General features: G+C 45.0%; 1 protein-coding gene across 8 annotated transcripts; it reads left to right on the top strand.

The window, feature by feature from the left end:
* Nucleotides 1-24,318, top strand: fam135a (family with sequence similarity 135 member A). 8 transcript variants are annotated; one of them, XM_035529870.2, is made up of 22 exons: nt 1-199; nt 1,341-1,428; nt 3,924-4,051; nt 8,186-8,265; nt 10,518-10,657; nt 10,780-10,850; nt 11,242-11,415; nt 11,713-11,839; nt 12,735-12,888; nt 14,312-14,389; nt 14,816-14,865; nt 16,370-16,528; nt 16,663-16,736; nt 16,822-16,976; nt 17,175-19,032; nt 19,278-19,438; nt 21,473-21,564; nt 21,697-21,794; nt 22,595-22,746; nt 23,013-23,123; nt 23,227-23,340; nt 23,493-24,318. In XM_035529870.2, exons 3-22 carry the CDS (start codon nt 3,975-3,977, stop codon nt 23,696-23,698), a joined length of 4,131 nt encoding a protein of 1,376 aa, XP_035385763.1. In that variant the 5' UTR covers nt 1-199; nt 1,341-1,428; nt 3,924-3,974; the 3' UTR covers nt 23,699-24,318. The 8 variants fall into 8 exon arrangements, with proteins under 8 accessions (XP_035385763.1, XP_035385766.1, XP_035385762.1 ...); XM_035529873.2 differs by having other exon boundaries at nt 1-287; nt 16,373-16,528; XM_035529869.2 differs by having other exon boundaries at nt 1-287.
* The last annotated feature ends 1,723 nt before the right edge of the window (nt 24,319-26,041 follow it).

Here is a 26,041-nt window from a genome sequence, read left to right as displayed (position 1 = left end):
TACGCTCTCTACCTTAAAGCAGAAGTTCAGAGGAACAGCCACATAGCCATGTTTCGTTGTGGACACTACTTGGAGATTCTCGTTAATGCTGGATAGAGGAATACATTTCCCAAAGTGGATCCCAACAAGGCAATATTCCAGTTATTCCTCCTGACGAGGCCGAAAGGAGTTCCAGGATTTAGCCAGCAGGCGGTATGAGGTGCGAGGAAAATCTGTGAAAGGGAAGCCAATCGTTGCTCTAAACCAAGCCTGGCGCCCTGGCCTGAAATATAACATTCATGCACAAGGTGTGTGCGAAATGTTGAAGACTCGATGCGTATTTATAGCATTTGTGTTTATTTGTGCTGCTTTTATTAATCGACAAAAGAGGAAATGTTGTCTTGTGAAAAGCAAGGTCTCCAGGCTGTTAACCATTGAGCTACCTAGTGGTTCGCTATCTAGCTAGCGCGCTAAATTAGCTTAGCTCGCCTAGCTGCTGCATACAGTGAGCAGACTTGCTAACTAGATAGCCGGCTATTAGGTTAGCCGTATAGGACTTTGTTTCTACCTGATACATTTTCGCATGGACAATAAGTGAATGTTACGTTAGTTAATGCGGTCGACCGGACAACTTCTGAGAGTAGCTAGCTGGCTCCCCAAATTAGCTAACCGGAGTCTTCAGCCGTGTTCTCTGCTGGTAATCTAAGATGGCTAATTTGGCTAACTATCTTAACTACGTCTAGTCAATCACAGCCAGGGTGTTTTTGTGTAGGTTAGCTAGCCATTTAGTGGCAGTTGGTAGCTAGCGCTAACTAACTAGCTAAACAATCTAACGTGCCTAACCAAATAAACATCTGCGTTTTGTTTTTGTTTTTTGCCGATGGTTCGATTATTTTAGCCAAAGTTGATGCCCCTGAATGAAATAGGTGGACAGCTATCGGTTATGTAGTTGGTTGGGACGCCAGTGTTGACCGGTTAGTTATCTAAACTAAGCACATATTTGTCTGGCTGACCTGAGCTGTCTAACTTTGCTAGGTTGAAAGTGTAAAAACGGGTAACTCTCAATAAATTCCAGATGTTTTACGGTGTCCGAGCATTGTAATCCAACACTTTCGTGTGATTTATAGCTAGGTCCCGCTGTATGGAAGTAAACAACTCGTTTTACGTGGAGTTATTCAAAATGTGTTAACGTTGCTGGCTTTAACCTTGAAATGGGCAAATGAGATGATGCTAACCTCAAACTTCGGCGTCTAGCTGGACGCTTCATATGTGAATGAGATGTGTGGTCGTTTAGAATACATTTGTTAAGATGTTAACACTTGGAGGTTATTTTGGTTTCCCTTTTTTGTACGCCTTTATAGGAATGAATGCATAGCTATGATCTCAGAAGCTGATAATGGGTTTATTTGAATACAACGGAAAGGACACAGTAGCAGAAAGCAAAGATGGGTAAGTGTGATATCTCTGGTAACGGTGTCAATGAACAATCACCACTACACTATCAGATATGGCAAGAATACATATATTAAACAGAATGATTGTTGCTTGTTAATATTATAATTATTGATAGTATTTGTATTTTTTATTAGTAGTACCAGTAGTCATAGTAGTTTCACCAAATGCTCCAGGGACTCTAAAATATGCTTGCTGAGGTTGGGGAGAGGGGAAATTCATGATTGAGTGTAAGTCAAGTCTGGGAAAGATCGTTATCTGTGAACTTAATGGAACGGCAAAAAAGGTTGTGAGGCAGAAAACTGAGTGAAAGCTGCAATGGGCTACCTCTCTTACAAGCATCTAAGCCTACGCACATCTGCAAAAATCACATTACAGAACTGTTTATTGCATTATTATTATTGCAGTTGTTAAGACTTGCCCAGTGAGCGTATTAATCTTAGTCCTGTCAGTGATTTTGAAGGGAGATAGTTGCCTTTGCAATTTGCGAATCCTTCTTGTCCTTATGGAGCAAGAGAAACCTCATAAAATCACAGATTGGCTTTTAGTTTTTAAACACGTGTTGCTTTCACTGATAGCCATTTAAACAGCCCAGGTATGTTGGTTCAAAGTTCAAAGTTCAAAGAGGTATTATTGTCATTTCAGCTATATACAAGTACACAACAAAAACGAGACAATGTTCTTGTATGCATTTGTATCCAGTGTACAATGTTGGTATATTTTCAAGGCTGTTTGGTAAGTGCTTCACTGTAGAGTGATGTTCATGCAAATAAGCATAAGTTACTCATTCTCCCAAAGCTTGTGGTTTGTGTGAAGGCCTTCCCATTTTGTAATAGCTTGTGAAACATCAGAAGGAGAATGCCTCCTTGTGAAATAACAAACTTCAGTTTGTAATCTGAGCCATTTATTGTTTGTGTTTGCAGTGTTTAAATATGGAAAGGTGGTGCTCAAGGTCAAGACTTTAACACAATAACGGTGTGTATTAATGGAGACCTAGTCACCTATCAAATTTAGAAACATGTCTTCCTTGGCATTTCACCTTTTAATATGGGTAGGTTTGTGTGTTCTAACATAATTGTTACACATGCTATCCTACCTGATGTCACAGAAATGAGTCAACTGACTGCCTATATAAGAGCGCTTAATTTCTTTTAATATTATGCTTTTTTCCACTGTCTAGATTAGTTAATTACTTGTAGAGTGATTTGGAAAATTTGCTACATTTGCCATACGAAATTTCCTCATAAGTAAATGTTCAAGTGGAAATTGCTCAAGGTACTTGTATCGTGGAACATGTTTCCAATAAATTCCTTAAGCCTTGTAGTGTCTTGGCGTTGTAGACCATTTCCAGATACTGTTGCTGATAAAATGAACCTCGATAATATAATATAATGTAAAAATAAACCGATAATGCAGACTTTACCTGAAATGTTCTAACTTGGTGACACTCATATTGTTTCAGTACTATTTTGGCATAGAGATTCATTGCCTTTCTTTTCTTACCACACATTTCCCTCTATGTTTGGCAAGCCAATTAGGAAAGGAGTGATCTTTCCAGGTATGGCTAAGATTGCACACCTCCTAGCAGGAATTGAGCTCCGAATCGTTTATCAATAATCGAAGCATGGCAGCAGCTCTAGAGTTCGCCAACGTTTGCTTTGCCTCCTGCCCTTTTGTGTAAATTACCTTGTGCAGTGATGGAGTAGGTCCTGTCCTTGCAACAGGTGGGCTCTGAGTTGTAACTCTTGGCAGCAATTCTAGAAGTAGGATTATCCTTAGTCTCATGTACCTTATTGTTATTGACATACCCCATTGTCATGTTTGGAACGCAGAGACAGTGGGTTTTATTTGTGGTTTCCCCCCCCCGCCCCCATGTTGGTGGTGAGCAGCAGAAGTCTTGTTTATATTGGTTGTATGTGTATTTCATGTAACCAGGAACTAAACACTGTCTGTTCCTGACGACACTGTTTCAGTTGTTTGTCTGAAAGAGCTGACACAAACCATTAACACATTGCAGAATCGTCTGCTTCATCATCTTCTGCTAACTATTTGGGAAATTTTGTTGGTGGTGGGGTTTTTTTTTTTTTGGTTTTTTTTGCCCGCAGAGTTTTTTTTAAGCAGCTTAAGTTTTTGCAAGAGTTCAATCTGCTAAAGAAATCGATTTATTTGCAATGAATAATTGTAGTTGAGGGGGCTCTGTATAGCCAGAAAATCCCAGTCCTAAATATGAATAAAAATGCAGACTATTATACTTGATGCTTATGCTCTACATCTACAGCGACAGTATGCTGACTGTATTTTCTGTCTGTTCACCCAGCTGGAGGAGTTACTGTGGTCTCATTTGCATGTTACACGGTTGGAAAAATCGAGCAAGTGATCAAATATCAAAACACCAATGGGCACCGTGTGATATGGTCCGAAGCCCTGGTCACGGTGCTTCTGAAGATCTTCCTGGGCTGGGCCGTTAACTTAATTTATATGTTCCTTTGCAGATATGCTGGCGCTAATTTGAAGCTGGCCTGCCGAAGCCCCTGAAGCTCAGTATGAGTGAGGTCCAGGCCACGGTGGAGTTCTCTGTGGAGCTCCACAAGTTCTACAATGTGGACCTTTTCCAGAGAGGGTAAGAACACCTCTTCCTCCACCTTGCTGTTAGCCAGGTGTTTAACTGTTAAATGTGTGCAGGACTGTGGCCGTGCGGCACAGCTAATGGTTTCACCTTAATTAAAATAATGACTCCAAAATGGACCGTGGCATACATAATTTCGGAAGTGCAATGGTATTTACGACCATCATGGAAAGAAAAAAGGCTAGCGTATAGCAGATGGCCAGACTCTGAATCAATCCGAGATTCCGATCTGTTGTTGGATGTTCGGCATACCCCCGCCTTCGGCCTCCAGAGCGCTGATGTGATGAGTGAAAAATGTTTGGAATATAGATATTAGGATGAAAATGGTGATCTGATCTTTCTATTTAAAAGGGGCCAGGAACGTGGTCTAGAGCTATTCCTGTGAACAGTGTTATTATATTGCGGTTTACAGAAACCCAGACAGGTTAAAAAGACTTTGTGCAGAATGGTAGTGGAAAGTAGCTGCTGGTATGTTACTGGCGTCTCACCACAAGCGCAAGAAAAGTTGGTCCCAAATGCCTCCAATGTGCAGGGGGGAGCAAGAGGTGATCAGGTCTGTCTGTCTTTTGTGCTAGCTATGCAGGGAGAATTATTTTTTCGTTTGTTTGTTTGTTTTTGTCTCGATGATATTATAGACCCCTCCCTTTTTTGTGGAGATAGTAGAGGTAGGCCTAGTTTATGGGCATTCTCTCGCTCTACGCTGTGTAGACAGACGCTCGGCAGAATTCCAGCCGGTAACAAATCTCTGTTTTCGTTGATTTATCGATCTGTCTCTCTCTCTCAGGGTTTCTGTTTCTGTCTGTCTGTATGTGTCTTTAGCTTGCATGCATGTACACACCTTTTCTCCTTTTTCCTTCAGAGTTGTTTTGAAACATTTATATAAACAGTTGTTGTTTTTTTAAGTTGGTGTTTTTTTTTATTTGTTTGTTTGTTGTATTTTTTGTTGTTGTTGTTGCTGTCCTTTTTATTTTAAAAAGATCCAGCAAAAAGATTACATCCCGCAAGCTTCGATGAGGTGCAGAACCATGCTGCGAAATTGCTTTTAGAAAATCTGACTTGTTAGTCAGGCCACAACAATTTTCCCAGTTGCACTGTTTTTCCACCTTATGGTGGGACCTAATAACGAACAGAATGCAGCCAAGCTTCTGACTGCTGGGTGCTGACAGCACAGCTACGCATGTGACCTTCATTGTGCACACCAGCGAGGAAATTCAGGAGCATGGGGTGCATAGGCTTAGGCTGGCCAAAACACTAGCAGACACGCTAACAGGTAAATCTGAGTTCTAATGCACAGGGTTTTCAGGTTGAAATATTGCGTTGAAATAAGGATTTGCAATTCCCACAGTAACCTAAGGGTGAAACTGTGTGAACCTAAAACTTGGTGCAGCTCTCTGCTCCATGAAAGGCTGGGTTTCTTTCTGCCTAATTTATAATAAATGCGTTTCACAAAAAAACAACAACACAACGCACTGTGTAATGTGCAAAATGTGTTTTTGGAGAAATATGAGGCAGTACTCTTAAATCTTTTAGCTAGCATACACAGGACATTTGCACCTAATGAGGACCGTTTCCTGAGAGGCTATTCTGAACATCAAAAGCTGGTACACCCCTTTCAGGGGGATATTGCATGGTCAGATTTCTCAACACGAAGCTGTGGTTTATTTCGATCTGTTGCTGTTGTGCAAGCAGTTTTTTTTCCCAACCTAGCATAGTTTAGTACATCAGAATATAAAATGACAAATATCCCTGTTCAGACTTCTGTTAGTAGCCGTGGGGTAGTCTCCCCACCGGTTGGTGCATCCTTTGCTTGGTTTGCCTTATACCACAGCTCAGACAGGGAAGTAAGCAACAGAACCTACAGCTTAGCTTTGGCTAAAAGCAGCCCGTTATTCTTCAGTGACTCTGTCCATTCAGACAGAACGCAGAACCATCACCGACGTGACATTAATTGGCAGGTTACCCTTCCCTAACGTAGCATTGACGCTGCGATTGTAGTGGCATTGGGGTAGGTGTAGAGTTGGCCTGAGCGTGTCTGGCACAGCGTCTGCTAGGTTGAACGTGGTCCGCCACCCAGAAATATCCATTTTGGAGCTGCCCTGTGGCGAGAACCCCATTTCATTGAGCTAGTGGGTGTCTTGCACCAATTCTGCATGGCAACAGATGAACTACAGTCTCTAACTGCATCTGTGTGCTGTTTCTGATAATTACATGTTTCTACAGAAATGAGAGAGACACTGTTGGAATATGATGAGTAATTTTAAGTTCTCTGTGCATATAGTTAATTTCGTCCTTCTGTAAAATGACTTGATGCGCGTAGATCGTATTTATGATAATTGTATCAAGGCAAGTTGAGGCATGGATCTAGTAAAGAAAGCTTTTGAGAACGGTCAGCAATCTTTTTTTATGTATTATTATTAACACCATGTTGCATCAAGCTAAGCTCTGTCCCACACAGACGAATCTTGTTGGGTCTGGTATGTATTGCTAAAGGATCCCAATGCAAATGTGCTGATCTGGGATCAGGACATCACGTCTTTTCTTTTTGATGACCGAAAAATAACACCTGGAAACTGTACTTATGGATCGAGTTCCTGTTGTATTGTGCAGTGCCATACCACACCACAATATAAGCTTGGTCTCATATTGTAAAAAAAAAAAAAAAAAATAATAATTCATTGTTTAAAAAAAGAAACTGGCTTGACCACATATTACCTTATGATGTGGTTAGTTAGGACAAGCAAGTTATTTTTAGAGGTCATGCAGCAAGATGCTGCTCACATTGTTTACAGCACACAATATAAAGGTGTTTATGTCCATGATCAGGTTTCATGAAATGTCGTGCATATTTCAAGTCAGATTTTGTAAATGGATTACCAACGCTAGACTTTTTCCATTAGGTGACTACATTTTCACTAGATGGTGTTTTACGGTCCCCATTCCAAATCACCAATGTGTCAGTCTTCCTTTTGGCCTCTCTAAAGTAAACAATTGTAAGGGTTTTTGAAGGCTGTAAATATTAGTTTAAGGCAGACCGTTGCGCTCGCAGCTGTTTGCGTTTGGAGTATATCAGGCACATCATATTGGGTTGCATCTTGAAATTATTAAAACATTGACATTTTCTGATTTAATCAGAAGAGAGAAAGCGGCATGAACCACAGCCCAGAGCCTCTTCCCTCGGGCGCCTCTGATGTGTGCCCAGTAAAGCTGTTTGTGGCTTGCAGCTCTGATCCCATGCATGCACCCCCCCACCCCCCCCAGCAACCCGGTCTGTCGCCATGGGACCGGCATTTGCTCAGCTGTCGGACAGGAAACGAGCCGTGCCCCCTCCCCTTCCTGCTCGAGCATTGTACTCAAACCACCCCTTTTCCCCAGCCTGGCCACGCCCTCTCCGTGGCGAGACGCCCTGCTGGGGGGGGGGGGACTATTTCTGGCCTCGACCCCTCGCCATCCGCGAAGGGGTGGTGGGGGGGCACCGGCAGCTCCTCGTCTTGGGGGCGAAGAGCCCCCTGCTGGAGAAGCAAGACTACAGGAGCCACCTGGCCCTGCCAGGCCCCCGCAACATAGCAGCCGTCGGGTGCCGGGAACTGAAAGGAACAGGCGGTTGGAGGCAGGGATGTGGGAGCCAGGATTACGGATTCACGAGCGGTTGAGTTCTGGCCGGGGTGCTCTAAATGTCTGTTGACCTTAGGAAATGGTTTCTCTCTAGCCAGGCTTCCACTCTGCGTCTGCCTCGTGCCTCACACCACACCAAGTCAGGGTTTCCAGCCATTTGTTTCTGTACTGTTTTTGTTTGTTTGTTTATTTTAATGCGTCGTGGTGTATACTGGTGAACATGTGCAAAAGCAATGAATAAAACTGCTGAATAAAATAAGCTCTAATGGAGAATTTATCACAGAATGAACTGTAGGCCTAATCTTTATCAGGAATATTAATCCATGTTAAATAATTTGATGCAGTCTTGAAATGGTTTTTCTAACTCCAGCATAGAACCATAATTACCCCCCGCCCCCCACTTGGTTTTAATGTTATGATGATTATTTTAAATAGTTTTTCTTTCCTTTCTCTCTGATGGCACTGGAGCCTTTCTTTCCCTGAGAGTTTTACGTAAGATGTTGTTTGTCCTGGTAGGTTTTATCAGGTGCGTGGGAGTGTGAAGGTGCCTCCTCGGGTCCCTCACAGAGTGGAGGCCAGTCTCCTTCATCCCTCTGGTAAGGCCCCTTCCTCTGCCTCCCAGTCTCTCTCTCTGTGTGTGTCTGTCGCTGTCTCACTCCCACACTTGCCCATGTAAGAGCACCGTTCTTCATACCTGACTAGATGCCAGATAACACGCTTTCTTCAAGCGTGGCCGAGAGAAGATTAAAATCTTTCCTAAAGTCTTCACATCTAAATTGAAAGGATCTTAAAACATGAAAGCAGGTTAGGAGAGACGTGTATATTGTGCATGTTTGTGAGGGGTGTTTTTTTGCTTTTGCATCGTGTCCATGTAAGTTTGGCTCTTACTGTTCAGAAAAGTCATTGACTCAGACTTTGCAGGCTGACGTGATTCAGACGTCAGGTTAATAAATCCTTGTTAGGGACTATGGACTTAGACTTGGATCTACACAATATCTTGTGTTGACACCAAGATCATGTTTTGTAGTCAACATAAAGTATGAGCTCCAGCTCTGGTCACGTTCAGTCATGTCAAACACATACCCATATGCTCTTCGTGTCTTTCCGGATTATTTAAGATCTCAGCTTCCCAGACTAATTTCATTTTCTTTTCTTTTTTTCTTTAACTCATGTCAGGCTCATATTAATAAAAAAAATAAATAAAAGCATGTGTTCCGTATTTGAGTCCTAATACATGATGTCCTAATACATGAGGTCCTCCTAAGCGGCCTAAAAATAATACCCGCCCAGGAAACACTTGCATCGTCGGTCGCGTTCCCCAAATTCCATCCCCTCCAAGGGTTAGCCTGTGGGTGAACTGCAACACCACAACTTCCTCTTCCTGAAGCGCGACAGGTTCTAACAGAATCCTCCTGTAACGGATCAGCTGTCTCTGTGCGGAGCCGCCGCTCAGCTATACATGAGGCGCGCGGACCTGTGCCCACTGGCACCGATTATTACATAAGCCTCCCACTGGCCTACTGAGACGGACACCGTGGGGTGGTGGGAGCCTCGAGCCTCCCCGAGGGTCCGCGCACACTCCCAGCAGTCTTCCCTCAGGGACGGGAGTGTGTACTGGTTAACACGGCGCTAGGACACGTGATTGTTCTGCTGGGTAACGGGCTGCTCCATGCTTGGCAGTGCTGTCGGGGCTGTTGACGCGCCCTGTTATAGGCCCGGCAGTTCAGTAACATTTTTGGAAGCAGGCTTTTGGGCTTGTTTTTTTTTTTTTTATAATGGCTACAGCAGATGGCACGTAGCATAGAATATATTGTTGTTCTTCAGTTCCAGAAAACCCAACCAGACATTTTGCCTGTGTAGGTAGATATGCTGTGTATGTTTAATAATTCTCTGACCATTACTGTATGTTATTTCTTCACTTATAGGATTATGGGTTGTTTACACCGTACGTTCACATGCAATTTGGTGATTACCTCACATTCTGATTTCATCTGGGCACATGAAAAGCCAAACATAAACACCAACAGCATGCACTGTTAGTAGATTACAATCAAACCACTAAAACAGCCTTCGGAGAGGGCTCAAGACGACATTTTAATATAAGTGTAAACACTGCATTTTGGCTATCCGCGTGCAATGACACAACACAAATAGAGAGAGGGAGGGAGAGAACGAATATATATTGCAGTGAAGAACACACAGCATTACTACTTTGCATTAACAGTGTAATCTTTTGGTGAATTAATCCCAGTATCCAGTATATGTGCCTGGTGTAGGAACTACTAGGATTTTTGTCTAGCCACTTGGATTTGCCAGTTCCCTCAAACTTATTACTTAAATCAAAAGGGAAATGCAGATTCATGGTAAGATGTTTAATTTATATAAGCTAAACTTGCATACCTCCTGAAAACATCTATCCAAAGAAACTGGGTGCTTAAAATGCTTCACAGAATTACAGACCTCGTAAAAGTAAACAACGGTGTCACAAAATCTTGGGTTTCACCAAGAATACAGTGAGACACAGCTCGTAAACTGTGATCTGTGATTTTATTTTCTGGTGGTGTCAGAAGCACTTAGCTCTTTCGGAAGCTAATAAATCATACTGAGCGCAGATTTTAAAATGTCCTGGGAGTAGAGACCTGGACCTCAAAGCCAAGGGTGCCATGTGTGGGGTGGAGTCAGGACCATTCCAAGTGTCTGTGACTCACAGGGACCTTAGCAATTATTAAAGCCTTTAGATTAAAAAAAAAAAAAAAAAAGGTTTCTTTGGGGCCCAGTGCGTTTTTTTTGTTGAGCCCAAAATACCGGGCAGTGCTTCGGCTCAAAGCATGCTCCTCCTCCTTCCCAGGGTCAGATCTGGCCTTTCCCGCCTTGGTACAAGATGACGTCATCTGCAGCAAAACATTTCAGATCCTCTACAAAAACGAGGAAATTGTCGTCAACGATGTTCTTGTATTTAAGGTCATGATGCTGCTGGAGGAGAAGAAGGTGAGAGATTCGCGCAACACCGCTTTGTATCACCAATTCGCCTAGTGGACACTGGGTGACCAGTGTTATTTTTGTGAAGGGCACATTGTGTTTCTAGCCATTAGTGTGTCATTCCTTTTCAGGTGGAGGAGTCCCTAAATGAGATGGACTTTCAGCTGTGCCTAGACCTGTACTTCACAGATGGCGATTACACGTGCGTTTGGTGCATTTTGAAAATAGAATGCGATATTTTAACTTCTTGCCACCAGATATTTAATGCTAACGCGCGGTGTACATGGTTAGGTTATAGGCTTGGTTTGATGAGTTATTGTTAATTAAATTAAACCAACTGCAGGCGTGTAGAGCAGCTTGTGTTGCAGCAGAGCTGTGAAACAAACTGGAGTGCGTTCACATCCTTTGGAACATATTCTCTTAGTCTTTCAGCTTACAGCTTGGGTTTAAAGAAAAATCTGCCACTGTTATAAACTCTCTTCTGAATGGCAGTGTGTGTGTGTGTGTGTGTGTGTGTGTGTGTGTGTGTGTGTGTCTGTGTGTGTGTGTGTGTGTGTGTGTGTGTGTGTGTGTCTGTGTGTGTGTGCCCACAGGCCAGAGGAGCACAGCTCCCTGCAGAGCATCAGCAGTCGCACCCTGCGCTTGCACTTTAGCCTCCACCGAGGTATCCATCAGCACATCAACGTCATGTTCGACTACTTCCACCTGTCCGTCATCTCCGTCATCGTCCACGCCTCCCTGGTGGCCCTGCACCAGCCCCTTATCAGGTTAGAGAAGGGGCGCAGGCCCACATTAAAATAATGAATTATGCATTTCTTACATCTCAGGCCTCCTAAGTGTTCTGAAAATTTGATGCAACATTAACAACATGCCCTGGCATTGTCTATAGTCCTTACGCTAGCAATGCCATTATTTGTCACACTAGTTCAACACTCTTGCATTTGTTGAGTTATGTAATAAATTATATTATAAACAAATACCTGCCTACGTGGACATATATTGTTGAAGTACTGTATAAAGGCTTTTTAGTGTGTGGAACAATGAGTGTGCCATTTATGGTGCAGTTTCCCGCGGCTTGTGAAAAACACCTGGCTGAACCGCAACGCACCAGCACAGAGCAAAGACTCCCTTGTGCCACCCCTGGAGACCGTGGTGTTTGGCAGTAGCTATGTGAAGCAGCTCTCTCCTGATGTAAGCATGCTCATACACGCACGCGCAAGCGTGCACACGTAACATCCAAATAAACTTCAGGCCAGGTGATGAGTAATAGATTAATTAGTTTTCTCCCTCTGGCATTCTGTAAAAAAAAAAAAACAACAAAAAAAAAAACGAAATTTGGCGTCCAAATACTTTCTTCGATGCTTTTAGTTTTTTTTATTACTAACTTAAATTAGATAAGGGCACCACGCTGATTGTGTTATGCCTACAGAGTGTGATGGCCTCCTGCAGTTGACTGTGGTGATGATGATTGTATTTGAGAAATGCCATTCAGATTTTGTCAGACATTGTTGTGTAATAAGCATAACGGAGTATGATGACTTGCTGATACTGTAAAGATAACACGATCAAGCTGTGGTTATCGGCTTGAGTTCATATTGCACGGATCTGACAAGTCACTTTTGTTTTTATAAGCAAGCTTTTCTCCAGCAGTATGCACACAGAAAACTAGATAAGGAATGTCCCAACCCAAGGACAGTTTTGTTCGCAGCTAGATGACTCGTCTTTGCTTTTGGCATGAGCCTGACCCCGCCTCTCTCCCCTTACAACACCGGAACTGTCTTATGATCAAGGCCGGCCATGCGAACTGCTGAGCTTGCACCCACAGAACTCGCACTCTAGAGTCACTCCATCATCCTCCAGACATCTAAGAACATCACGTCTCAGGATTTTAGAGCGCGGGCTGGAGCAGGGCCAGCCGGTCTCCTCCTGGAAGCGCCCTCGCGGCCGCAGGCAGCCGTCGCGGCAAAGCGCGGAGGCCTTCGCGGAGAAGACCGGACGCCCCGCCCCACCCCGGCCGGGGTAGTCGCCCCTGCCGTCAAAACGTGGCCGGCGGCTCGATAAGCGATGCCATCTCTGGCGGCCACAGGGCAAGACGTTCCTGGTGTCGGAGCCGTGCTTGCAACACGCCTTCAGCCTGCACCACAGCCTGTGCGCCAGCTTGCTGCTCGCCTACCAAGGGCTCTTCGAGTTCTTCATGGCTCTCACCAACAGGCTTCCCTCGTCCCGCCGCTTGGAACTTGGTACGTCCATCGCTGCCTTGGGGTGGGGTGGGGGGGTTAACGGGGTGTGTTTGGGGGCGGGCGGGCAATTTCCAAGAAATAGGCATCATATAGGTTTTTGTGGTTGTCACAAAGGTAACAGATGAAAGCAAGTCCTATAACAATACTACTTTCATACCTCAGGAATCCTACTACATTTATATCTGAGGGTTTTGTTTGTTTGTTTTTTTGTTTTGTTTTGTTTTTTCCATTCAAAAAGATCATATTACAGCTTTTTGGCTTAGTGTCTTAGAACTCTCTATTTGTAGGTCATAAGGCTATGGTTTAACTTGTTCACATGTCATGCATTGCTTCTATACGCTTCTCTGCCTCCTTTCCCTTAAACATGCTTCCACGCACAAGAAGGATTAACGTACAAACGCACACTGCTAACGCTGAAGTAGACGTGGGCACTCCAAAGCTGCTGAAATATGATTAACATTCACCTCATCTCTGAGCATGATGTCACTTTTGGACTGGATGTTTTTAACGCTAATCCAGATGCATAGCTAATGCTATTACAAACTGTTAATTCACTTATAATGACTTTGGCCAAACCTATCTGCTGAAGTGACAGGCAGGGAAACCACCACCTTACAGAGGAGTTTCCTGACTGCTTAAAACAGCTTTAAAACAGAAATTTTAGCTACTGGTTGCAGAGCCCAAGTCAGTCACAAAGACCCCTTTTTTTTTTTTTTTTTTTTTTCCCCCCTTCAGTGAAACTAATTCAATGCTAAATATTAGGATTATAATGATTGGGACAAGCTTAACTGATATAGTGGTAGTGTTAGATTTAAATAAAAGAAAGCTGGGTGTTTTGTAAGCTTTAAAGGAGCAGCAAGTCATTTTGCCACCAAATTGTTTTAGCAAACATTACTGATTTAATGTGATTTATTACATTTCCATCTTTTTATGAAGTGCAGCTTACATAAAAACACAAATCAAATTGTGTGGTGGACTTAAGTAAACCAGTTTGTGCCTCATATAGCAGGTTTGTGAAGAAGAATCATTGGGAAAATGTCTTATTGCTCCTTTAAAGTGCTCTCATGCATGTACACGTGTGTGTGTGTGTGTGTGTGTGTGTGTGTGTGTGTGTGTGTGTGTGTGTGTGTGTGTGTCTTGAACTCATAAAACATAATCCCTTAATCACCCTTAAGGTTTGGTTTTCTTATTTGTTTTGCTTCTAAGAGCTGCTCACCAGTGTGGCCCTTAACCTCGAACAGCTCCCCATACTAAACCACAGCGACGATTAACAGACACTAACAGCCACCGCCCTGCTGTTGTTGGCCTTATGCCATGTACAAGGCCCTTGTGTTTTGTACGTAGAGGGCTAAAACCCAGTTCTGCCCGCGAAAGGGCAGAAGGACCATTTTAAACATGCCTATATGTGCAATCCCACCACTAGCCAAGCCCAGCATGCAAGTCCTTTATGAGCGAGTTCTCAGAAGACCTTTCCCCCGAGGCCAAAGGCACATCTACATAGGTATGTCCCTCCAAAGCCAACCCTTGCCTTTCGTTTACTCGTGTTCGTTCTTTCTCCTCCCTGATCTTCATCCCCTCTGATCTTCCTCCTAACTGGACTGGTAGTATGGTAGGGGGGGCCCCCTACCCACTGGTGATTTGTTCTCATGTAAGCAGTGAGAGCCAGGGGCCCATCACTGACCGCTCAGCCTTTGGTAGCGATGCTCCTCTTCTGTGTCTCCTGTCGCTCTGTGCTAACTAGCTTGTCTCTGTCTCTCTCTCTCTCTCTCTCTCTCTCTCTCATAGCCCTCACTTCTGTGGTCTCAAACGCAGGCTCTTCAGAAAGACTCATTTTTCTCTCTAACTCTGTTACGTAGGCTGTTCTGATTTTGACCTCCCTCATCATTGTTGGTTTTTTTTAGTTTTTGTTTTTGTTTTGTTTTAATAGAAAAACTGGACGTGGAAGCCCGTCTTCACGAGCTTTGTGAACAAGTGAAGGTATGTCCTAAATGCCTTGGGGACATGTATAGCTATGAGTAATTTTTCCTGTAAGCTGTACCTTGACACAAGAGTCGGGACTGAAATTGAGTAGGTCATAAAATGAGTAGAGGAATGATGGTTAAAATCCTCATCCTTGCCATAATGAATGATGATTTGTCAAAAATTAGAATATCCTGGGTGCTTTTGTTTATGGTCTAATCCATATTTAGGATAAATAGTGTTTGATGCGCTCTCTTGCTAAGACATAAAGCTGTACAAAACAGTAACTGCTGATGTTTATACTCCTTACTGGAGAGTAGTATGGTATGCATGTAAAAAACACTACCTGGGAGTCAGAGGTGGGGCCAGGGCCACAGATCCTATCTGGCCCGTGTTTTCAGCAGTGTGGAAAGGCAATATAGAAGGATACTGCTACCCTCAATCCAGAAAAGGAGGATCTGGTTTACTTTTTCTGCCCTGTAGTATGACGAGGCAGTCGGTTGCCTACTTTACCGTAGCTGGCAGATGCTACATAAAGGGCACACGCACGACGGCACAGTTTGCGGGAGCCACTGGCACGGTTGGTGTTCAGTGTGAATGCTGCAAGAACATCTAAAGTGGGAGGGGGCTGGTGTGCAGTCGACTGCAACTTGGCAAGAATTTAACACTACATTTTTGCAGATGTCTGAACGCTAAAGAAAAAGAGGACGGGCCAAGACAAATCCAGTTTAGACGGTACACCGGGAAATTTTGTACATTTGGATCTTGGCTATACTTAGAATGGAGGAACACTTTAAATATCACAGTGACCACACTAATTAGTTTTAAGTCAGATTTAATAGTAACATTAGAGGAGGAGTGTTTAGTTGCACAAATGTATGATGTTAATGTTAGTTGTGAGTATTGTAGCTACAAAGTAGGCTAGTTTACACTTTTCCAAATATGTACAAAAATATTTTTATATTCTACAAAAATACAAGTGCATGTAAAAACTTACCCACATTGGCGTCATTGTCACTTTAATTTCACCAACAAATCCCACCTTGAAGTCTTTTGAATGCCTTCAGGCTTTGCTTAGTATTTTTCCCCTGCCGTCCAAATCAAATGGGCTATGTTTGTCAGGAAACCCGATTTCTGGCCACGTGTCTGTCCAGGGACTGCTGGTTCTTGGATCGTTTGGCCGGATCGCCGTTGAGTCCAGCTGCCTTTGATTTAAAAAGATAATCTCATTCCTCCTCAGACGTTTTCAGAATGCTTTGTCACTCAGACTAAGGGGATGTGTTCCTTCGGGAAAGTGATGTCAGTGCATACCCTCTTGTGACTTTTAGGACTTGATGTAATTGCAGCATGTAAGCTTCCAAGTTAATATGACTTGCCCAAAAAAAAAAATGTTGCCTAAATTTGCTTAGAAGCAAAATATTATAAGATGATTTCGTATAACTGACAGGTCTGTGACAAAGCGTTGTGTGTCTGTGTCTGTGTGTGCGTGTCCGTCCGTCCGTCCGTCCGTCCGTCCCTGCAGCAGAGGGCCGAGAGCGCAGACGAGCTGGCCGAGCTCGTGAACATGAACCTGGCCCAGCTGTGCTCTCTGCTCATGGCTCTGTGGGGCCAGTTCCTGGAGACGGTCTCCCTGCACGAGAGTGTCTCGGCGCTGCTGGCTCAGGAGCACCACACCCTGAGAGTAAGTTCCCGCAGCCTTCGAACGAGGGTCGTGCGCTTTCTGCCCTCCCCACCTCTGCCTCACTTTCCCACGTCGCATCAAAGAGGTGACTTTGTGCTCCGAGCCCTTAGCGCATGGCTGTGCATTTGGTGCAGGTGCGGAGATTCGCAGAGGCTTTCTTTTGCCTCGAACACCCAAGACAAGCTGCACTGGCCTTCCAGGAGCTGCAGTGAGTAACACACCCTTAGCATTTGTAGAAATCCCTCATATGAGCCAAAACCTCAACCTGGGTGACGCCTTCTGCACCCGAACAGCGCACACAGCCACCAGCAGATGACGACAGCCATTAAGAACTCCTCCTACTTCCTGTCCCTGCCACCCCTTCCTGTGGAATGTGCCGACCTAGACGGAGACGTCAACTCCCTGCCTATCATCTTTGAGGATCGATATCTGGAGTCCATTACAGAGGGTTTGTATATTTGTGGAGTTAGTAAACCGGCTTTGGGATGAATGGGTGGCATAAAAATGAGAGTGAGTAGACTACGGCAAATTTAAAAAGCCATGCAGCTTGTGCTGAATGATATGAAACCGTCTCATTTGATAGTTTATTCGTTATTTATCGTCTGTCTTTCTGCCATTGGTTGTGACGGCTTGCTTTTACCCGAAGATCGAGATGGTCCATGGCTTGGTCTCCACAGCACCAGGGGTGGCTTTGTGTCGAGTAAACCCCATTCAAAGGAGGCGGGTGGAGTAGGTGCTCCCAGCCCTTACCCGGAACTGCGACAAGCCTCCCTGGCTACTACCTGGCCCGAACAGAACGAGCCTCCTGTCAAATCCAAGGCCAGGTCCATCAAACTGAAGAAGAACGCCAAGACTGAGAACTCTAAGAAGCTGATCAGACAGAGCTCCAAGGACTCGGTGGTCCTCACAGGCTACAAGAACCTGAAGGTTCCTCATGTAGAACCAGCCAGCAAGTCCAAAGAGAGCAACCCTCAGTGCGATCAGAAAGTGGAGCATGAAGCTCTTTCCGGGGATCCCAGCAGTACGTTATGCTCGATGTTGAAACACACTCAACAGAATGACAATACAGCCACTCTTACTATAGACCATAGTCTTCAGAATGACAGCCAGGCTAAGGCCAATATCCAGAAGGACAATTTCACAAATCTTTTGCAAGCACAGGCTAGGCCCCAGGCAGGTACTGGAGCAGGAGCCACGGAGATCAAAGCAGCACACGGAGTTGAGCCTGCCGCCATGCCTGCTGGACTGCGACATATCGAGGTCAAACCTAGCGACAAGGACCCCTACCAGGGTGATAAGGTTACCATTCTCTTTCCGTGCCCCAGCAGCACGACCCCCAAGAGGGACGCTCCCGAGATCACACAGACGGACTGCTGTGAGGCCAAACCTCAAAGCAGGGAGAGCCAGGGTGGGGGAGTTGCCCCGGAGCTGGGCCCAGCGATCGCTGCGGCGCCGAAGACGGACTGCGTGCCGAGCGCCTCTTCACGCCTGTCGGACTCGGGCATCGAGAGCGAGCCCAGTTCTGCCACGCATCTAGCGCCAGCGCATCCTCCTTTCTCCGCCCTCACAGGGGCGGAGCCAGGCTGGGTTGCGCTGCAGCCTCCGAGCTACACCCCCAAGCCTCCTCAGCTCAGCCCTGCGTCAAAAGGTTCCACGGCGCCAGAGGCGCCCAACGCGGAGAGCACCAGCGGGGTGAGCGGCGTGCAGTCGTCCCTCACCTCCATCAACTCGCTGCCCTCCGACGACGAGCCAGAGGGCGAGGCGACGGGCAGGAAGTCCAGCGTGGTGGTGCAGGAGCAGACCTTGGTCTTCTCTGGAGGAGCCGACATCCGCCTCCCGCTCTCCGCCCCCATCCCGGCCCGCCCCTCCGCACAGCGGGTGGCGTCCGGCGGGCCCGGAGATGAGCCCGTGTTCCACGATGACGAACTCTCCATTCTCCTGTCCCTCTGCGAAGCCCTGACTCCCGGCAAGTTGACTTCGCCCACCGAGGCCGGTCCGCCGGCCGGAGCAGGGCCGCGGCCCGAGGTTCCCGGCGGCGACTCTCAGGCCGCAGCTCAGTCCAGCGCTTCAGCCACCAGCAGCACGGACCTGGTGAAGAAAGGCCTGGTGGAGAACTACTTCGGCTCGCGCTCCAGCACCGACGTCTCGGAGATCAGCCCCGTGGAGACGGCCGCCGTCACGCTGGGCTTCCAGGCTGACGCCTCCGCCGCCACCGAGGACGAGGAGGAGGACGAGGAGGAAGAGCAAGAGCATGAGATGATCGAGAACGGCTACTACGAGGAGACGGACGGGCCGGTCTGTGTCAACGGCCTGCCGGAGGAGGAGGGCCACGGTGCAGAGGGGGATGGAGGTGGCGGAGCTGAGGCCAGGAGCATCCTCTACGACCGCCTGGGTATGGAGCAACTCCGAGAGGCATGCTCCCCCCGGACCCGGCCTCAAGCCCCGGGGCTAACCAGAAACAACCTGTGCTGGTACGAGAGCGCACCTCCAGCCCAGATGAAAGCGTGAGTCGCTCTTTTTTTTGTTTTGGTATTTGTTTTTTCCTTCTTCTCCAACACTGTTTTGGATTACATATTTGTTTTTGCAACAGGCCATATGCAATGCAGAAATTTCCAGAAGTGTGGCACAGCTTGATTCATGACAAAGATGAACAAAGAGCTCCAAGATGCAATGCTTACCACCACTGTTGGTATGCATTTCATAATATGTAGCCCCGCCCCCTTTGCCACACCCTTCTTTTCCACTGTAGGTTTATCCAAGGCCGGGAGGAGCTGAAGCAGCTCAGGTTGCCAGGGTTCCTGTACAGCGACGTGACAGAGCTGGCCTCCACCTTCCCCTACTTCAGCATGGACGAGGACGAGAGCAGCGAGGAGGGAGTCCACCTGATCGTGTGTGTGCACGGCCTGGACGGTGAGACCGCCGGCGAGGAGCCCCCCCTGCACACACTTCCCTTCCAGTGCATCAGGGCGTCCTTATAAATGTGCAGCAGGAGTCGAGAGAGAGATTCCGTCATGCCCGCTTTGCTCAGCTGTATTCTGGCTGCGGGAGCCCTGTGGGTAGCAGACCTCTCACTAACCCAGCGCCGACACTTTTAGGAAAACCAGGGGCGCTGCTGACCCTTAAAGTTTTCCCAGTTTGACTCACCCAGCCGTGCTACTACCACGTTACTGTTCTGCTGTCCGCCACTCATTACTGCCTCAGCAGCGGAGCCGTGGTCGGAAACCAATCACACACAACCAAGCGCATGGTGTCTGATGAAATGCGTCGTCAGATAGGCTACAGTCTGTAATCGAAACCCTGAGAAGTGCCTAATAAAACCAGCAGTGAATGTGGCTAGGGGGTAGGTGTTGCTCAGAAACTGCTGAGTGCACGGTGGCAAATGTTTAGAGAAATAGTGCATTTTTCTAGTTTTTTTCCTTTCCCAGTGACATGGCAATATGAAACTAATTGGTAAAACTTAGATGCCAACCAGATTTGTTCTCGATGTCCTTGGCCGTTGCAGCTTTTCACTGCACAATTCCGTTCCGATCTGCACGGGCATGTTCGTGCACATCAGCAACGTATGAGCTTAGTCAGTGGAACAGATCTGGGGAAAGTCATCTGCTAAAGTGCACTTCGCTGCTGTCTACCACAGCGTCATGTTACTGAGGCCAGCGCAGCCGAGATGAAATGAATATTCTCGAGCGATCTGTGGTCCCCCAGCTAGGATAGTCACATTTGGTTTCAAGCATTTTGGAAACTAGAGCACTGCTTTGTAGTAGAATCTAGAGAGCACCAAAGAGCATTAATGAATTTTTGATGACACATAAACCATTTAGTAGTGTGTAATTAATTTATTAGCTTGTATTGCGAGTCCTCATGGCAATGCAAGTTCCTTTAGGGGCTTTTGGATATGCAGTTTCCCTTTTGAACACTGCAGTGCATAAGTAATAGGACAGTCGGCCAAAATACAGCTATAAATTCGGAGTTAACGCACAGACTGTCAGCTTTAATATTAGGGTATTTACATCTGTGTTGGCGGTTTCCTGGCCAGCCCTGTGGTGTGATGTCATTTCGTGTCCAAGACTGCTAACAAAAGCTCCAGAGTTTAGCCTGTGCGGCATTCGATTCTGGAGTCAGTTTCTGTCGTTGCCAATACTTGTAAAGCAGACCATCATGAGGCCAAAAATAAAAAAATAAATCCGAAAAGAATGAGAAATCTAGCCAAGAGAGATTCACTAGCGATCTAGACAGTGTAGGTATGTCAGAATCTGATTGCAAGTGACCTTTCAGACCACAAGAGTACCAAAGTAGAGACTGGAAAATAGCTTCAGTCATGAAGGGGGCAGTCAGATGTGGGAACAGATATAGGTGTGGATGTGTGGACTACCAGGGTTTGTATTGAGACAACTTGAGCAGGTTTGCTAACTAGAGGCAAACCTTCAGTAAACAAGCACAGAAAGGTCCGGTTACGGCTTGCTAAAATATGGTTGGCTTACAGTGCTCTAAAAAGCTCATTCCAGGGTCAGAGGAGCCCATGAATGAACAGGTACCTGAAACATGGTGAAACGCTTGCCCAGCAGAAGCGGCAGGATTGATCTCGTCACGTGTGGATGCGTCTCGTCTGTTCAGACATGGACGCCATTATAACCGCGTGACTTAAGATCCATTGGAAATGATTTGGCCAGTCACGTTGGGTCGCAGGAGATGGTGGCGCTGAGCTCAAGATCGAGGAGTGTCGTCATGTCGTTCACCCAGTGTAGACATAAATACGCTCACATTATAGCTAGCATCCTTGATACCACCCCTCATCCTTTCATTGGCAAATGTGCAGGAGGGTAGTGCTAACGCCAGTTAAGTTGTCGCCGTGCGTTGATTTACAGACTTGTGTAGTGTTGCAGGGGCTGCGTTTAATCACACAGCCTTATAAAACTTATTTGTGTACCCCCACCCCCACCCCAACAGGAAACAGTGCGGATTTAAGGTTGGTGAAGACCTACCTAGAGCTTGGCCTGCCCGGGTCCCGAATAGAGTTCTTGATGTCTGAACGTAACCAGGTAACTAAGGCCTTGGCCCAACCCAGTTTGCAGCGTAAGATATAACTGCTGTTGGGTGTGTCCCCTCTGAATGTTATGTGCATTGTCTGTCTAAAATATTTGTGTTCGTTTGGCTTGGCTCCACCTTCTCAGAATGACACCTTTGCCGACTTTGAGTCTATGACGGACCGACTTTTGGATGAAATTGTACAGTACATACAAATCTACAGTCTCACTGTTTCAAAGATAAGGTAATCTATCTATCTATCTATTTATTTATTTATTTATTTATTTATTTATTTTATATTCAGTCTTTAAATGGAAACAGCAGGCAGTTCTAAAGAGGAAGGAAACCAGATTCTGCTGCACGGCTTAAGAATGCCCTGCAGGTGGTGCTAGTGAGCAATTGGTAGCATACATTTTCTTGGCAAACAAATGCTGTCCAGGAATGATGCACTACACTGATGTGGTACTAGGTATCTTCTTTGGCCTGTCAAGTACTTTTTCCAGTGAAGAAACATACTTTAAGGTGCTTTTAAAGGCATCTTGGAAGTGTAGAGGTTTGATCATGTAATTCAAAAAGGGTTTCCTTATCTGTATATGTATTTAAAAATATTTATTTTTTTACCCCCAATACCCACATATCTGCTCAGTTTTAGACAGTTTAATGTACAATGCTTTCAGTGTTTTAAGTGTTTAATTGTTTTAAGTGTTGAAATCATAAGGTGTACTTCTGAAAGTTATGTTTAGTTGGATCCCCAAATTACAAATGATTGCCTTCCCCTGTCTTTCCAGCATAAGACACTGGATTCTGTTTAATTCTGCTCATAAAAATGGGCCACTGAAAATTTCCAAAAGATTAAGCCAATTTTTTATTTTTTTTTTTAATACTCAGCCTGAAGAGGGTTATGTTTCATTATTTTTGTTTTTGCCCACATATACCGATCATCTTTGTTTGTATACGGTATTTGGTGTTGATGGTGTGTGAATGTGCCATATCAGCCTTTGAAAACCGAGCTTGCCGCTCTGGTCTGATTTCTCCTGTCATCAGCTTCGTGGGCCACTCTCTGGGGAACCTGATCGTGCGCTCCGTGCTGACAAGGCCCAGGTTTAAGTCCTACCTCAGCCGCCTGCACACGTTCCTCTCGCTCTCCGGGCCACATCTCGGCACGCTCTACAACAGCTCTGCCCTCGTCAACACGGGTAAGCCAGAGCCCAGCCGCCTAGGCACCCCAGACAGAGAAGGATTACGTTAATTAGATCAGTGCGTGCGTGCGTGCCCTTTTCTACCTTTTAATTTCACCTGTCTATAGTAATAGGCATTAGTTCTTGGGCACTAGGCTAAATGATCCAAGCTTCAGACCAGGGACTAAACCAATAACGCCTGTAATTGCCAATAAGCAAGGACACCCCCCAGTTCTGAGGCTGGCTCCGGTCGGGCTGAGCTGTTTCGCTTCCCTCTGCCGCAGGACTGTGGTTCATGCAGAAGTGGAAGAAGTCGGGCTCGCTGCTGCAGCTGACCTGCCGCGACCACTCGGACCCCCGCCAGACGTTCCTCTACAAGCTGAGCAAGAAAGCGGGTGAGAATCAGGGGGGGCCTCCTGCACTGGCACGCCCGCAGCTGTGGGGTGGGGGTGGGGGGTAGTAGTTTCTCGGCCGCTCACTGGGTTCTCCGCCGTGCAGGTCTTCAGTTCTTCAGGAACGTGGTGCTGGTGGGCTCCCTGCAGGACCGCTACGTACCCTATCACTCCGCCCGCATCGAGATGTGCAAGACGGCCTTAAAAGACAAGCAGACAGGTGAGGCCTCCACACGCCCGCGCATCCTCTGAGCTTAAACGGTGATGCTTCTCACGGGCAGCTCTCTCTCTTTAAAGCTCATTTATGTCTCTTGTCCTCCACGTGTGTCTCTCTATATCTCGCATATCTACGTCCGTCCGTCCATCTCGCAGGCCCCGTGTACGCTGAGATGATAGAGAACCTGCTGGTGCCTGTGCTCCAGAACAAAGACTGCGACCTGGTGCGCTACGATGTCATCCACGCCCTGCCCAACACCGCCAACTCCTTGATCGGCCGGGCGGCCCACATCGCAGTTCTAGACTCTGAGATTTTCCTGGAGAAGTTCTTCCTGGTAGCAGGACTCAAGTTCTTTCAGTAGCCTGCAAGAACAGATGAGAAGGACGCGAATACCTCACAACACCCAAATGGACATTCTCAACAGCGTATCGCTATTTTTTTATTCACTATGTTTTTAAATATGCCTTTGCCTTTATGTCTGGAGTAAACAGAGCTGTGTGTCTGTTCTTAATTTTTTCTTTTTATCTGGTCTGTTGTGAATGTGGAATTTATCATTTTTATTTTTGTACTGCCATTTTTCTAAAAGGATGTTGATTTTAATGTTCTATTTGTTGGTAATGAAATTTAAGTCTCCTTTGCGGTATATTTTCAGTGTTATTTATCTATGAAATTATATTTTGCCAGTTTCCTTCCACAGTACAATTCATCGAACTAATTAATGCTGAACTGGAAATGTAGCTGCTAAGGAAAAGAAGAAATGAAATATTTATTTGGGTAGCTAAGCGGAGGCGCAAGTCCTCTCGATTTCATCGTGTCAGCAGAGACGTGCGCTGTTCACCAGTACTTCACTGTATCAATGGTTAACTGGCATCCCAACTGCATTTAGGTTTTCTAACAAATCGATTACCATTTGAGTACATGTATTTTGTATGACAGGGTTGGGTTTTTTGGGGTTTTTTTTTTTTTTTGGTACGGTGACAAACTCCAGATGTGATATGATTGTAGCTGAGACAAAACAGCCTCTGACTTTAGCTTTGATTTTATATGCTGTCTTGTTCAGCCATTGCAACGTCATGCACAATGTTATCCCAACCTGGCGTTGGGTAAGAGAACCTAGCTTAGCATGTTAGCATTTTACTACAGGGGTTTTCCACATTTAAAAGTAATCTAAGTTTGGTTGGGATAAATGAGGTTGTGATGTTATAACAGTATTTAGTGATTAGGCGTTAAAGGAAAGTATTTAAGTTTGGTTTCTCGTGGGGCTTTAATTTATGCTTGTAAGCAAAAAATGTAATTAATAAAACATCGGTTTTATTTGTTGAAAGGTTTTCTATCATTGACTTCACAATTCATTAAATGTACTCAAATCAGAGTTTTGTCTCCTTTCATACTTGTTTTTCTTTGGTCATACCTAGTTTTAAGATACTGGGTACTTGGGAATAAGTCAATTTGGAATCCCTAAAAGAATTAAAAATTTAGCGCCTGTTAGGATGTCATTCTTATATTTTTTATTAACATGCACTTTTCAATGTTTTGGTTTTTTGTTTGTTTGTTTTTTAATCTTTTTTTATTTATTTTTGTTTACAATTGTTTGTCACTAATGAAATGTAAAGATTGGGCTTAGATCAGGGATGCAACATCTCATTCTCTCAGATTTATTTCATTTCAACAATTTCCTCACAGTGCGGCTCTTAAAGTATAGTTTTCATGCATTTTACTCTTGTAGTTATATTTTAATGCGGTAGCTAAGCATATTTTTAAAGCAGTGAAACAGCCATTGCTTTTATTTTTACGTATATTTGTTTTGGGTTTATTTGTTTGTTTTTCTCGGGTGGGGGAAAAGTATGAGACACAAGTCCACAATGGTAATATACATCTTTGGACATACGTGTTCCATTGTCAGAATAACATATTTTGTATTCAAATATGAACGTGTATTTGATAAGTTAACACTAAAGTATATTTTCACAATAACTGCAGAGTCTGTGGTCAAGGCCAGACAGCCGAGTGCACCTCTGATCTGTCTGATAGGAAAGCTATCTGGATATTGCAAATAATTAATGCCATTAAATCTGAAGTCCATTTTAACATTAAGTACAGTCGTGGCCAAAAGTTTTAAGACTGACAAATTTTGGTTTGCTCAAAATTTTGCCTAAGAACACTACCATGAATAAGGAATGGTATCAAAACATCCTCCAAGAGCGATTTGGTGAGGAACAATGCTTTTTCCAGCATGATGGAGTATCATGTCACAAGGAAAAAGTGATAACCAAGTGGCTCGGTGAACAAAACATTGAAATTTTTGGTCCATGGCCAGGAAACTCCTCAGAGTCTTTGCTTAAACTGGATGTATTTGTCAATAAAAAGTTAAAACACCTATGAAATGGTATAACTGCTTCGCTATACCATATAAACATCTGACAAAAAAAAAAAAACTGAGGCAGTAAAGTTTGTTGAAAACCAAAATTTTTGTCAGTCTCAAAACCTTTGGCCATGACTGTAGAATAAAAAGACAGCTGGCATCTTACAATGATGAGATTGGCTGAGGTGAACAATGGGCATTGCAAAGAAAGATTCAGGCCACTAAAAGAGACACTCGGAGGGCTGGATTAATATGCTATTTTTTACTTCCAGCCAAGTTGTTTATTTATACTTTTAATATTAATATTAATAATAGTACATTTATAACATATTCAAGAATATG

The sequence above is a fragment of the Electrophorus electricus genome, chromosome 5, assembly GCF_041902795.1.
Source record: "Electrophorus electricus isolate QZ-2024a chromosome 5, ASM4190279v1, whole genome shotgun sequence".
NCBI classification, from domain to species: Eukaryota; Metazoa; Chordata; class Actinopteri; order Gymnotiformes; family Gymnotidae; genus Electrophorus; species Electrophorus electricus.
This window is presented reverse-complemented; position numbering and strand designations above follow the sequence as displayed.

Bases quoted from the DNA above. Each gene is read 5' to 3' on its own strand.
- fam135a (XM_081714576.1), top strand. From the start codon at position 3,975: ATGAGTGAGGTCCAGGCCACGGTGGAGTTCTCTGTGGAGCTCCACAAG. The intron at 14,390-14,815 runs GTATGTCCCTCC...TTGTTTTAATAG, and splicing joins CCAAAGGCACATCTACATAG to AAAAACTGGACGTGGAAGCC. The intron at 16,737-16,821 runs GTGAGTAACACA...GCACCCGAACAG, and splicing joins CTGGCCTTCCAGGAGCTGCA to CGCACACAGCCACCAGCAGA.